Source organism: Cherax quadricarinatus, chromosome 56 (assembly GCF_038502225.1).
Source record: "Cherax quadricarinatus isolate ZL_2023a chromosome 56, ASM3850222v1, whole genome shotgun sequence".
Taxonomy (NCBI): Eukaryota; Metazoa; Arthropoda; class Malacostraca; order Decapoda; family Parastacidae; genus Cherax; species Cherax quadricarinatus.
This window is the reverse complement of record NC_091347.1, coordinates 17,277,540-17,292,539: the sequence shown is the minus strand read 5'-3', so window position 1 is coordinate 17,292,539 and position 15,000 is coordinate 17,277,540. Positions and strand designations below refer to the sequence as shown.

At 43.7% G+C, this 15,000-nt stretch overlaps 1 protein-coding gene across 5 annotated transcripts in view; it reads right to left on the bottom strand.

The window, feature by feature from the left end:
* Positions 1-15,000, bottom strand: part of LOC128700686 (ionotropic receptor 93a-like) — a 97,485-nt gene that overhangs the window by 52,951 nt on the left and 29,534 nt on the right. For all 5 annotated transcript variants that reach the window (XM_070097112.1, XM_070097111.1, XM_070097110.1 and 2 more), the window contains exons 6-7: positions 9,372-9,477; positions 7,706-7,873 (exon numbers count right to left, since the gene is read on the bottom strand). In XM_070097112.1, coding sequence (XP_069953213.1) covers positions 7,706-7,873; positions 9,372-9,477 — 274 coding nt within the window. The remainder of the gene's footprint in view (positions 1-7,705; positions 7,874-9,371; positions 9,478-15,000) is intronic.

Sequence of the window (15,000 nt, the reverse complement as noted above, 5' to 3'; positions counted from 1 at the left end):
GGAAGCATGACCTTCCTTGTACATCATTCTTCACATGGCACTGGTGTAGCTCATGTAGGTGTTAGCACCACTATACTCTGGTACTTTCCAGTTTATTTGTTCTCACAGGCCATTTTTTTCCACAGAAGCCTCGACACTCCACTCGCCTTTTTCTCTCTGGCTATTCTGTGGTTCACTCCATTCATTGACCGGTCTGATGACATGTCCTCTTCTAAATATCTAACTAAATTCACTTCTTTCATACCTCCTCCATCCAATCTGGTATCCAACCTTCCACTGCCTACTTTTTTTTCTTACTCTCACTACCGCACTTTTTTCTATATTTACTTACAATTTCGTATTACATACCCATCCAAATTCCACCAAGTTTTACAACTTCTCTTCAGAATATCCCAGAAGAACTGTGTCATCAGCAAAAAGCAGCTGTGACCATTCCTACTTAGTATCAGATTCATTATCTTGTAAATCCACGCCTTCCCCAACATCATCACTGTATACACCTCCACTATAACCACCACCACATGGCCAGCCAACACCACCACTACTCAGGGCCAACACCACCACCACCATTATAACCAACAACACCACCACCATTATAACCAACAACACCACCACCATTATAACCAACACCACCACCACTACAGCCAGCACTACAACTATACCTTACATTACAACAACTATAGCCAGACCTACAACCACTATAGCCAATATAGAGCACTAAGAATATACATTCAGAATTCATACGAGAAATGCGACCCAAGAGAATATATATACCGAGGTGCCATGCTTTATTAAACATTGCTGGGAGAACAGCTTTATGATATACTTAAGTGTGCTGTATTATGTTTTATAGTAGTGCTGTACATTCATGGGTGGATGTACACTCTCCTATGCTGTACATTCATGGGTGGATGTACACTCTCCTATGCTGTACATTCATGGGTGGGAGTACACTCTCCTGTGCTGTACATTCATGGGTGGGTGTACACTCTCCTGTGCTGTACATTCATGGGTGGGTGTACACTCTCCTGTGCTGTACATTCATGGGTGGGTGTACACTCTCCTGTGCTGTACATTCCTGGGTGGGTGTACAATCTACAATCTCCTATGCTGTATAATCTTGGGTGGGTGTACACTTTCCTGTGCTGTATAATCTTGGGTGGGTGTACACTATCCAGTGCTGTACATTCCTGGGTGGGTGTACAATCTCCTGTGCTGTATAATCTTGGGTGGGTGTACACTATCCAGTGCTGTACATTCCTGGGTGGGTGTACACTCTCCTGTGCTGTATAATCTTGGGTGGGTGTACACTATCCAGTGCTGTACATTCCTGGGTGGGTGTACAATCTCCTGTGCTGTATAATCTTGGGTGGGTGTACACTATCCAGTGCTGTACATTCCTGGGTGGGTGTACACTTTCCTGTGCTGTATAATCTTGGGTGGGTGTACACTATCCAGTGCTGTACATTCCTGGGTGGGTGTACACTCTCCTGTGCTGTATAATCTTGGGTGGGTGTACACTATCCAGTGCTGTACATTCCTGGGTGGGTGTACAATCTTGGGTGGGTGTACACTATCCAGTGCTGTACATTCCTGGGTGGGTGTACAATCTTGGGTGGGTGTACACTATCCAGTGCTGTACATTCCTGGGTGGGTGTACACTTTCCTGTGCTGTATAATCTTGGGTGGGTGTACACTATCCAGTGCTGTACATTCCTGGGTGGGTGTACACTCTCCTGTGCTGTATAATCCTGGGTGGGTGTACACTATCGAGTGCTGTACATTTCAGGGTGGGTGTACACTATCCTGTGCTGTACACTCCCCTTGCTGCACATTCCTGGGTGGGTGTACACTTGTACTGTATATTCCAGGGCGTGAGGGTGTACACTCTACCGCTATACTGTACATTCCCGGGTGGTAGGGCGTGCACTACCACAGCTGTACACTTCTGGGTGGGAGGATTACACTCCCCTGCTGCACTGTACGTTCCTGCTGTACAGTGCTGGTGGGACGGTGTACATTTCCCATGCTATACAAAGCTGGTGCAAGGATGTACATCCCCCTGTTGTACAGTACTGGATGGCTTGTTCACCCCAGCTGCACAGTGCTGGTGAGATGTACACCTCCCCCTGCTGTACAGCTCTTGTAGAAGGGTGTACATTCCCACTGTTGCACGGTGCTGGTGGGACGTTGTACACTTCCCCTCTTCTGTACAGTTGTAGTGGGGGAGTTTACACTCCTCACTGCACAGTGCTGATGGTGTGGTGTACATTCTTCTCTGCTGTACAGTACTGGCTCGATGCATGTTCAAAAAACTACCTTAAACTTAATAGAAACATATTTAGAACAGTCCCTTCACCCACTACCGTACAGCATGTACACACACACACACACACACACACACACACACACACACACACACACAGGAAAGTTTTGTTACCAAGGGAAACAGAAATAATAGAAAGACCAAAACGAGTCCTTGGTTTACCGGAAGGTGTAGGGAGGCAAAAACTAAGTGCAACAGAGAATGGAAAAGGTACAGGAGGCATAGGACCCAGGAAAACAAGATTAGTAGAAGAGCCAGAAACGAGTATGCGCAGATAAGGAGGGAGGCCCAGCGACAGTATGAAAACGACATAGCATCGAAAGTCAAATCTGACCCGAAACTGCTGTATAGCCACATTAGGAGGAAGACATCAGTCAAGGACCAGGTGATAAGGCTGAGGAAAGAAGGTGGAGAACTCACAAGAAACGATCAAGAGGTATGTGAGGAGCTCAACACGAGATTTAAGGAAGTATTTACAGTAGAGACAGGAAGGACTCTGGGGGGACAGACCAGATGGGGACACCAACAAGGAATACACCAACAAGTGTTGGACGACATACATACAGATGAGGAGGAGGTGAAGAAACTGCTAAGGGACATCGATACCTCAAAGGCAATGGGACCGGACAACATCTCTCCATGGGTCCTTAGAGAGGGAGCAGATATGTTGTGCGTACCACTTACCACAATCTTCAACACATCCCTGGAAACTGGGCAACTACCTGAGGTATGGAAGACGGCAAATGTAGTTCCCATTTTCAAAAAAGGAGACAGAAAAGAGGCACTAAACTATAGACCTGTGTCATTGACGTGTATAGTATGCAAAATTATGGAGAAGATTATCAGGAGGAGAGTGGTGGAGCACCTGGAACGGAACAGGAGTATAAATGCCAACCAGCACGGATTCACGGAAGGCAAATCCTGTGTCACAAACCTTCTGGAGTTTTATGATAAAATAACAGAAGTAAGACAAGAGAGAGAGGGGTGGGTTGATTGCATCTTCTTGGACTGCAAGAAGGCTTTTGACACAGTTCCTCACAAGAGATTAGTGCAGAAGCTAGAGCATCAGGCGCATATAACAGGAAGGGCACTGCAATGGATCAGAGAATACCTGACAGGGAGGCAACAACGAGTCATGGTACGTAATGATGTATCACAGTGGGCACCTGTGACGAGCGGGGTCCCACAGGGGTCGGTCCTAGGACCAGTGCTATTTTTGGTATATGTGAACGACATGACGGAAGGGTTAGACTCAGAAGTGTCCCTGTTTGCAGATGATGTGAAGTTAATGAGGAGAATTAAATCTGATGAGGACCAGGCAGGACTTCAAAGAGACCTGGACAGACTGGACACCTGGTCCAGCAAATGGCTTCTCGAATTTAATCCTGCCAAATGCAAAGTCATGAAGATAGGGGAAGGGCACAGAAGACCACAGACAGAGTATAGGCTAGGTGGCCAAAGACTGCAAACCTCACTCAAGGAGAAAGATCTTGGGGTGAGTATAACACCGAGCATGTCTCCGGAAGCACACATCAATCAGATAACTGCTGCAGCATATGGGCGCCTGGCAAACCTGAGAACAGCATTCCGACACCTTAGTAAGGAATCATTCAAGACACTGTACACCGTGTATGTCAGGCCAATACTGGAGTATGCAGCACCTGTTTGGAACCCGCACTTGATAAAGCACGTCAAGAAACTAGAGAAAGTACAAAGGTTTGCAACAAGGTTAGTTCCAGAGCTAAGGGGAATGTCCTATGAAGAAAGATTAAGGGAAATCGGCCTGACGACACTGGAGGACAGGAGGGTCAGGGGAGACATGATAACGACATATAAAATACTGCGTGGAATAGACAAGGTGGACAAGGACAGGATGTTCCATGGAGGGGACACAGAAACAAGAGGCCACAATTGGAAGTTGAAGACACAAATGAGTCAGAGAGATAGTAGGAAGTATTTCTTCAGTCATAGAGTTGTAAGGCAGTGGAATAGCCTAGAAAATGACGTAGTGGAGGCAGGAACCATACACAGTTTTAAGACGAGGTTTGATAAAGCTCATGGAGCGGGGAGAGAGAGGGTCTAGTAGCAACCGGTGAAGAGGCGGGGCCAGGAGCTAGGACTCGACCCCTGCAACCACAAATAGGTGAGTACAAATAGGTGAGTACACACACACACACACACGAGTTGCACTGCTCATTAAAAACCAGTGGGGTTTTGAGAAATGGAAGAAATGGATGGCACGGGCGAAAGGGACTACTTAGTAGGAACAATCCAGTCTGAGGGACATAAGGTGATAATTGCAGTAATGTACAACCCACCACAGAACTGCAGGAGGCCAAGAGAAGAATACGATGAGAGCAACAGAGCAATGGTCGACACACTAGCCGAGGTGGCCAGAAGAGCACACATGGGGGGAGCAAAGTTACTAGTTATGGGTGATTTCAATCACAAAAAGATTGACTGGGAAAACCTGGAGCCCCATGGGGGTCCCGAAACATGGAGACCCAAGATGATGGATGTGGTACTGGAAAACCTCATGCATCAACATGTTAGAGACACTACCAGAGAGAGAGGTGAGGATGATCCAGCAAGACTGGACCTTGTATTCACCTTGAGTAACTCGGACATCGAGGATATCATGTATGAAAGGCCCCTAGGAGCTAGTGATCATGTGGTTCTGTGCTTTCACTACATAGTTGAGCTTCAAGTGGAGAGAGTAGCAGGAATAGGATGGGTAAAACCAAACTACAAAAGGAGGAGCTACTCAGGCATGAGGAACTTCCTGCAAGACATTCAGTGGGAGAGGGAACTGACAGGAAAACCAGTACAAGAAATGATGGACTATGTGGCAACAAAATGCAAGGAGGCAGAGGAGAGGTTTGTTCCCAAGGGAAACAGAAATAATGGGAAGAACAGAACGAGTCCTTGGTTCACCCAAAGGTGTAGGGAGGGAAAAACTAGGTGTACTAGAGAATGGAAAAGGTACAGAAGACAGAGAACTCAGGAAAATAAAGAGATTAGCCGAAGAGCCAGAAACGAATATGCACAGACAAGAAGGGAGGCTCAGCGACAATATGAAAATGACATAGCATCGAAAGTCAAGTCTGACCCGAAGCTGTTGTATAGCCACATCAGGAGGAAAACAACAGTCAAAGACCAGGTAATCAGACTGAGGAAGGGTGATGGGGAGTTCACAAGAAACGACCGAGAGGTATGTGAGGAGCTCAACACGAGATTTAAAGAAGTATTTACAGTGGAAACCAGTAGGACTCCAGGAAATCAGAACAGGGGGGTACACCAACAAGTGCTGGATGAGGTACACATAACCAAGGAGGAGGTGAAGAAGCTGCTATGTGAACTTGACAACTCAAAGGCGGTGGGACCAGACAACATCTCTCCGTGGGTCCTTAGAGAGGGAGCAGAGATGCTGTGTGTGCCATTAACAAAGATCTTCAACACATCCATTGAAACTGGGCAACTCCATGAGGTATGGAAGATAGCAAATGTAGTCCCAATTTTTAAAAAGGGAGACAGACATGAGACACTAAACTACAGACCTGTATCACTAACGTGTATAGTATGCAAAGTCATGGAGATCATCAGGAGGAGAGTGGTGGAGCACCTGGAAAGAAACAAGTGTATAATTGACAACCAGCGCGGTTTCAGGGAAGGAAATCCTGTGTCACAAACCTACTGGAGTTTTATGACAAGGTTGCAGAAGTAAGACAAGAGAGAGAGGGGTGGATCGACTGCATTTTTTTGGACTGCAAGAAGGCCTTCGACACAGTTCCTCACAAGAGGTTACTGCAAAAGCTAGAGGATCAGGCACACATAACAGGAAAGGCACTGCAATGGATCAGAGAATACCTCACAGGGAGGCAACAACGAGTCATGGTACGTGACGAGGTGACGAGGACCTGTGCTGTTTCTGGTATATGTGAATGACATAACGGAAGGGATAGACTCAGAAGTGTCCTTGTTTGCAGATGATGTGAAGTTAATGAGAAGAATCAAATCGGACGAGGATCAGGCAGGACTACAAAGAGACCTGGTCAGGCTACAAGCCAGGTCCAGCAACTGGCTCCTTGAGTTTAACACTGCCAAATGCAAAGTCATGAAGACTGGGGAAGGGCAAAGAAGACCACAGACACAATATAGTCTAGATGGACAAAGACTGCAAACCTCACTCAAGGAAAAAGATCTGGGGGTGAGTATAACACCGAGCATATCTCCTGAGGCGCACATCAATCAGATAACTGCTGCAGCATACGGGCGTTTGGCAAACCTACGGATAGCGTTCCGATACCTCAGTAAGGAATCGTTCAAGACTCTGTATACCATTTACGTCAGGCCCATACTAGAGTATGCAGCACCAGTTTGGAATCCACACCTGGTCAAGCACGTCAAGAAAATAGAGAAAGTGCAAAGGTTTGCAACAACACTAGTCCCAGAGCTAAGGGGATTGTCCTACGAAGAAAGGTTGAGGGAAATCGGCCTGACGACACTGGAGGACAGGAGGGCCCGGGGAGACATGATAACGACATATAAAATACTGCGCGAAATAGACAAGGTGGACAAAGACGGGATGTTCCAGAGATGGGACACAGAAACAAGAGGTCACAATTGGAAGTTGAAGACTCAGATGAATCAAAGGGATGTTAGGAAGTATTTTTTCAGTCATAGAGTAGTCAGGCCGTGGAATAGCCTAGAAAGTGAAGTAGTGGAGGCGGGAACCATACATAGTTTCAAGGCGAGGTATGATAAAGTTCATGGAGCAGGGAGAGAGAGGACCTAGTAGCAATCAGTGAAGAGGCGGGGCCAGGAGCTATGACTCGACCCCTGCAACCACAAATAGGTGAGTGCAAATAGGTGAGTACACACTCACACACACTAACACAAACACTCACACTAACACTAACACACACACACACACACACACACACACACACACACACACACACACACACACACGCACACACACACACACACACCTGGCGGGGCTAGGAGCTGAGTCTCGACCCCTGCAACTACAATTAGGTGAGTACACACACAGGAGCTGTGAATCGACCCCCGCAACCACAACTAAGTGAGTACACACAGTTGTAACACACAAGGTATGGTGGGGGGGTAAGACTGTACAACATGTAGACTGTAGAGAGAGAGAAGAGGGGGGGGAGAGTGAGGGAGGGAGACTTACAAGACGTAATGGGGAGTTAAGTCAGGTACATTCTCAACACCCATAGGAGTGGTGACAAAGAAGTCATTGCTATGCATTGACTTTAAATTTAGCATAGTAAGAGTCATCATGTACACACAGTCATCATGTACACACAGTTATCATGTACACACAGTTATCATGTACACACAGAGAAGACTCACGTTGCATGGCGTGGTAGGATTGAGGTCCGACATGTTGTACACGAAGGCTATGTTGTCCCCGTCCTTCATATTAACCAGGTAGCCGTACATGTCGTACTTGAGTGAATGACTGTCAGGAACCACAAACAGCCACTGGTTTTTGGACCCCATGAGTTTCATACTGCGTCCCTGCACCCCAGAAACACAAGAACATAACAGTGAACTATTTCAGCAGGCCTACTGGCCTATGCTCAGCAGATGAATAAAATACACATGCCACACTTGGGTATGATACATTTGTGCAACATTCTGTTATCTTTACGTTTCGCCAACCAGTAGCATTATCAAAACACAGAGGAAAAATGGCAGATGTGAAGATGGAGTTTGAGGTCACCAGTCCCTCATCCCAGGGATGTGCAAGACAGGTATACAATACCGACAGGATGAAAGTTAAGACACTTGTACAACATCTGGTTATCTTTCTTGTAGACGTTTCGCCATCCAGTGGCTTTATCAATACAGATTCTTGGACATAATTAGAAAACAGAATGACGTGATGACGTGTTTGTTCCGTAAGCCTAGATAAAAGACCATCATATTCACAGACCTACATGTTGGTAGCACTGAAGGTTCCACTGTCATGGCGTCACCATCACAACCAGCAACAGTTACTCTACATCATACTTTAATAATCTTTTTAATTTTTATTTTCACTATTATTTTGTACTGAATTACAATGTTACTAATATTAATTAAAAAAAAATCCTTCTCATACAGTTGATTATTATTATAATAATCATAGGAGAACGCTAAACCCGTAGGGATTATACAGCGCCTGTAGGGGTGGGGGGGAGGATGGAAGGTATTCAGGCTTAATTCAGGGAACTGGAGCACAGATCCAATTCCCTAAATCAAGAGCCCCTCACCAGCGTCAAGGAACCTCCCTTGAGGGGCTCATACACTTAGAACCAAAATTTTTAAGCTATGTGGAATAAAGTCGCTTCTAGGGCCCCTCCGGGATTAGGGGCCCTCAAGCTTAAGAGACACGTAAGTTCCCCTTGTCTTCTAATAACACGGTTCATTTTTCCACTGTAATCTGTTTTAAGAGACACGTAAGTTCCCCTTGTCTTCTAATAACACGGTTCATTTTTCCACTGTAATCTACCTTGTCCATAATTCCTATCCTGTTACCGAGGACTGGAGTTCCGAAGTATCTTGCCTAACATGGGTCATTAGATGTGTTCCAGTGCTCTTCCAGTCTTGCCTTATTGTTTATATTTTCACACATTCTCGAGGAAGAGGTAAACCCGTGAAGGAAAAACAAAAGTTGCAATACACGCTGTTGTTAGGACAACGATTCGCTATGTGTAAAACCTTCTCCAGTAATTGTGAGATTTGAGAGGTTATGGTGAGGTATGAGAGGTGATGGTGAGGCTTGAGAGGTTATGGTGAGTTCTGAGAGATGATGGAGAGGTTATTGTGAGTTTTAAGAGGTGGGTGGTGAGATACGAGATCTGAGAGGTTATGGTGAGATTTGAGTGGCAGTGGTGAGATCTGAGAGGTGACAGTTAAAGTCTGAGAGGTCATGGTGGGGTCTGAGGGGTCATGGTGAAGTCTGAGAGGTCATGGTGAGGTCTGACAGGTCATGAGGTTCGAGAAATCAGGGAAGGAATATAGTTATACCTACCAGGTCTTGAATAGTGTTGACCTCGTCCTTGGAGACGATGACCAGGAACTGTTTGGTCTTGGGACTCCCTGGTCTGGGACCCAGCGCAGAGAACAGCTTCCCAAGTCTGAGAAACAACCACCATCACACACTAGTCTTAAATATTTATTATTATTATTATTATTATTATTATTATTATTATTATTATTATTATGGCTATAATATTTATTCGAGGAAGGAGAGGATAACTCAAATTCCTTGGATTAAGAGCCCTCCACTAGCTTCACTCTGAAGACAATATTATCAGGGGACACTAAAATTATGGTCATAAGAATTTCAAGATTTACGAAGTCACAAGAAAATTGCTACTCTCACAAAGTCACAACAAACTACTCTCACAAGGTCACAACAGAACAAACTAGCTGTACACAAGACTAGCTGAAGCAACACTAGCAATTATCTAGCTTTCAATGTTTGCCTCTTTATTACAATATGCAGAGACGGAGAAATCGATGTAAGACCAACAAACTGTGCTAATTTTATGTGTACTCAAATAATTGTACTTACCTCTTTTGTATTCACCTATTTATATAAAGGTTGAGCAGGTCAAAACTAAGATCCTGGCCCTGTCTCGTGTACTGGATGTTACGGGGGTCTCTCCGGGCTTCTTAAGTTAACCTTATCATACATACTCTTAAAGCTATGCAAGTATCCTGCCCTCCTCTGTCACTTCATTCTCCAGGTCACTCCACTTCCCTTCCACACTGAGGTTAAAAAAATACTTCATCCGTGTGACGCATATATGTTTTTAACTTCCAACTGTATCCTTGTGTACTTGTTTCGTGCCTCTCGAACAACATATCTATTTCTCTCCCCTATCTACTCTGGGTATTTTGTACGTCGTTATCATGGTTCCCATGGCACTTCTTCATCTACTGTCGTCATGCTCAACTCATTTAGTCTCTTCTCATAACTCAAACCCCTTGACTCTGGACTAGTCTTGTTGAAAATCTCCACTTTTTCCAGTTTTAAATTTTTGATGTTTGTACAAATGGAAGTCGTAAGAAAGAAGCGCTAAACAAAATAGGGTCATACAGAGCTGTATAAACACAATAAACAAGCACACACAATCTGAATCATTCACAGTTCCATAATACTAAGAAGGAAATTTATATTAATCCTTTAGAAGCAATCAAAGGATCAATAACATGTCTTCCATATCAGGAATAATAGTAGCAATAGCAATAAAATCTTATTAAATTCATTTATAAGCAATAAAGCCGTCCCAACAATCAATAAAACTCTAATAATTTACTAAAATTTACCATCAGGCGAGATTTATACAAGCTAACGTCCTATCCACCATGACTAGGATTCATTATTTACAAATTTTAATTATTAATAATTTTGCAAATTATTTTCAAGTTTATTTATAGGTTTTATGATATTTAATATTGCTATTACATTTTAATCATAACAATTAGGTCCAATTTATTATATGATTACGGAAATAAATGATGGAATGTTCATGTCTTGTTTACGATGTTAAAATGCGCCCATAGATGCACATTTGGAGAGAGAGAAAGAGAGAGAGAGAGAATGAGAATCTTGACTAAGGTCCTCGTCAGAAACAATTGTCCTGTTTCCTGACGAATCTAACGTAACCTACCACAGGGTATAATCAAGTAATTTTAATGAATTATCTTAATTTTTAAATAGGTGAACCGGTAAGTATCGCTCAGGTGACCAGTGTGGGTCATCGTATAACTTTAGACCCACTCGATGGCTAGCACACTCTGCTCACACACTGTGGTCCGGGGGTCGACCCCCGGTACGGCTGGAAACATTAGGACGTTTCCATAAAACACCTCCTGTCCAATGTTCACCCATTATTAAAATAGGTACCTGGGTGTTAGTCGACTGGTGTGGGTCGCATCCTGGGACAAAACTGACCTAATTCGCCCGAAATGCTCTGCATAACAAGCGGCTTTCTATATAGTAGTATGTCACTGATGTCAGCTCGACCTGTATACCTTGTGCTTGTAGAAATAAAGATTATTATTATTATTTGTCCTGACCTCATAATGAAATCATAAACACATGAAAGCCCTTCCTTGTTTTTCAAAAATTACAGACATATTGTGATGACAAACAAAACGCAGTATACCCACCCGACCTGAAGAGTACAGAAATATTCCTCTTCCAAAATTAAAGTCCTGACAAACAAATTCCTTCATCAACATGTCTGTACCTACCTTCAAATCCCTAAAATCCACTCTCCTCCACTCACACTCCTCTTTGGAGGTTCCTTGATGCTGGTGAGGGGCTCTTATTTAGGGAATTGAATCTGCGCTCCAAATCCCTGAATCAAGCCTGAATGCCTTCCATCCCCCCCCCTTCCCCGCAGGCGCTGCATAATCTCCCACAATAATAATCTACGCATTTTCATCTAACACGCTGGCAGATGACTAACAGATTATCTAGATAAACCCCTACAGCTCTCAAATGTTCCCTCTCACCTTCGGTTAGGTTAGGCTAGGTAAGATTTGTCAGGAAACTGGACAAGTGTTTCTCGACGCGGGTCTTAGTCATATGATGACCTGCCACCGAAGTTTTTGACTGACAGAAGCTTTCTACTGGTTTACCGGTCCACCAATTTAAATATTATGGTAATTATTATAACCATTTCATAATCTCTCATCTTTCTTCTTATCATTCCTCAAAAATCCCCTATACCTCCTTCCATCCACCTTATCTGATACATGCTATATAGATCATTCCCGGTATTGGTTTGTGTGTGATAACGTGAAAAAGCCTCTGCTGATCGGCTTCAAAACTTTAACATTGGCGCATCCTGCGTAGAAGTTAGGATTGTTACTTGAGTATGTAGGAACCAGTCTGCCAATTTCAGTTTTAAAACGATGTGTTATTTTTACACTGAGAAACGTGAGTACGCCTCGTAAATAGCTGAAGTATCCTATGGATGGAGTGGTATCCAGCACGTTTAGGCTATGCAGATTCAAATTTGTCGATTTATTAACATAGTTAATTAACTTGGAATCTTTGAATGTCCTGTAACTAGGTTGATAGCGCACTCAGCTCACACACTGAGGTTCATGATTCGATCCCCAGTACGGGTGGAAACAACAGGTTATGTTTCCTTTAGACACCTGTCCCTGGTCACCTAGCATCCAAATAGGCACCTGGGTGTTAGCCGACTGGTGTGGGTCGCATCCTGGGGACAAAATTAATCTAATTTACCCGAAATGCTCTGCATAACAAGGGACTTTCAATGAAGTATATCACTGATGACAGCTAGGCCTGTATACCTCGTACATGTACTTGTAGAACTAATGATAATAGTAATAAAAATAATAATAATATTATTATTATTATTATTTGGCCCACCATGAGGGCCAAAACGACATGGGTTCGAGTCCTTGGCAAGTCGCAGTGTTGTTATTGATTAAATACCACTCGTCCGTGGTTACCATAATATATATACTGCTCACATTGAGGAGGGGCAAAACGACATGAGTTCGAGTCCTCGGCTAGTCACATCTGAAAAGGTGCTTGCCAACATGCTCAGGGCTGCAACATCAGATAGGGAGATTGCCAGTCTCCAGGCCGTGAGCGCAACTCACTCCGGGGACTTCCTCCAAACAGTTCCAATATCGGCAATGGGAACGTGACTCGACCCTAAGACCCTCCGTATTGCAGTGGCTCTGCGCCTTGCTGCCCCAATTCACACAGAATATACGGGTATTTGCGGCGAAGAGCAAGCAGACCAATACGGTCTACATGGTCTTAACTGTTCCAAAACCAAGGGCTGGCATGCAAGACACAATGAGGTCAACGACATCATTAAGAGAACCCTTGCTACAGCTGGATGCCCAGCCGAGAGGGAGCCCCGATCACTAGCAGCCAAAAATACCCACAACCCAGAAAAACCACCCTGACGGGATCACCATCTATCCTTGGAAGAATGGCAAGCTCTTAGCATGGGACTATACCTGTGTGTCCACACTGGCTGACACCTATATCCATCACAGTGTGGGGCGACAGGGAGGAGCTGCTGACCACAGGGAGGAGTACAAGATCAGCAAGTACAGTGACATAAGCCAACAGTATTAATTTGTCCCAGTGGGATCAGAGACCTTGGGATCATGGGGAAAAAATGCCACACGTTTCCTTAAAGAATTGGGTTCCAGACTCATCAACACCACCAGCGCCCCAGCGTAGCCATCCAGAGGGGAAATGCTTGCTGCATACTTGGCTCGCGTCCAGCCTCGGAGGAGCTGGAGGAAATTCATGATCCTTGATACATTGTGCCATTGTATTCATGTTTATGTTTTTCTGTAAATGTATTCTGTTTATTAATAAATGTTCACATAGAATATCAAATATAGGGGGTGGTAGGAGAAGAATATATATATATATATATATATATATATATATATATATATATATATATATATATATATATATATATATATATATATATATATATATAGCTAAAGAAGGAGTAGCAATAATGTTGAAGAATAAGCTATGGCAGGAAAAGAGGGACTACAAATGTATAAATTCAAGGATTATGTGGAGTAAAATAAAGATTGGATGTGAAAAGTGGGTTATAGTAATCGTGTATGCACCTGGAGAAGAGAGAAGTGTAGAGGAGAGAGAGATTCTGGGAAATGTTGAGTGAATGCGTGGGGAGTTTTGAATCAAGTGTGAGAGTAATGGTGGTTGGAGATTTCAATGCTAAAGTGGGTAAAAATGTTATGGAGGGAGTAGTAGGTAAATTTGGGGTGCCAGGGGTAAATGTAAATGGGGAGCCTTTAATTGAGCTATTTGTAGAAAGAAATTTGGTAATAAGTAATACATATTTTATGAAAAAGAGGATAAATAAATATACAAGGTATGATGTAGCACGTAATGAAAGTAGTTTGTTAGATTATGTATTGGTGGATAAAAGGTTGATGGGTAGGCTCCAGGATGTACATGTTTATAGAGGGGCAACTGATATATCGGATCATTATTTAGTTGTAGCTACAGTTAGAGTAAGAGGTACATGGGAAAAGAGGAAGGTGGCAACAAGTAAGAGGGAGGTGAAAGTGTATAAACTAAGGGAGGAGGAAGTTCGGGCGAGATATAAGCGACTATTGGCAGAAAGGTGGGCTAGTGTAAAGATGAGTAGTGGGGGGGTTGAGGAGGGTTGGAATAGTTTTAAAAATGCAGTATTAGAATGTGGGGCAGAAGTTTGTGGTTATAGGAGGGTGGGGGCAGGAGGAAAGAGGAGTGATTGGTGGAATGATGAAGTAAAGGGTGTGATAAAAGAGAAAAAGGTAGGTTATGAGAGGGTTTTACAAAGCAGAAGTGTTATAAGAAGAGCAGAGTATATGGAGAGTAAAAGAAAGGTGAAGAGAGTGGTGAGAGAGTGCAAAAGGAGAGCAGATGATAGAGTAGGAGAGGCACTGTCAAGAAATTTTAATGAAAATAAGAAAAAATTTTGGAGTGAGTTAAACAAGTTAAGAAAGCCTAGGGAAAGTATGGATTTGTCAGTTAAAAACAGAGTAGGGGAGTTAGTAGATGGGGAGAGGGAGGTATTAGGTAGATGGCGAGAATGTTTTGAGGAACTTTTAAATGTTGA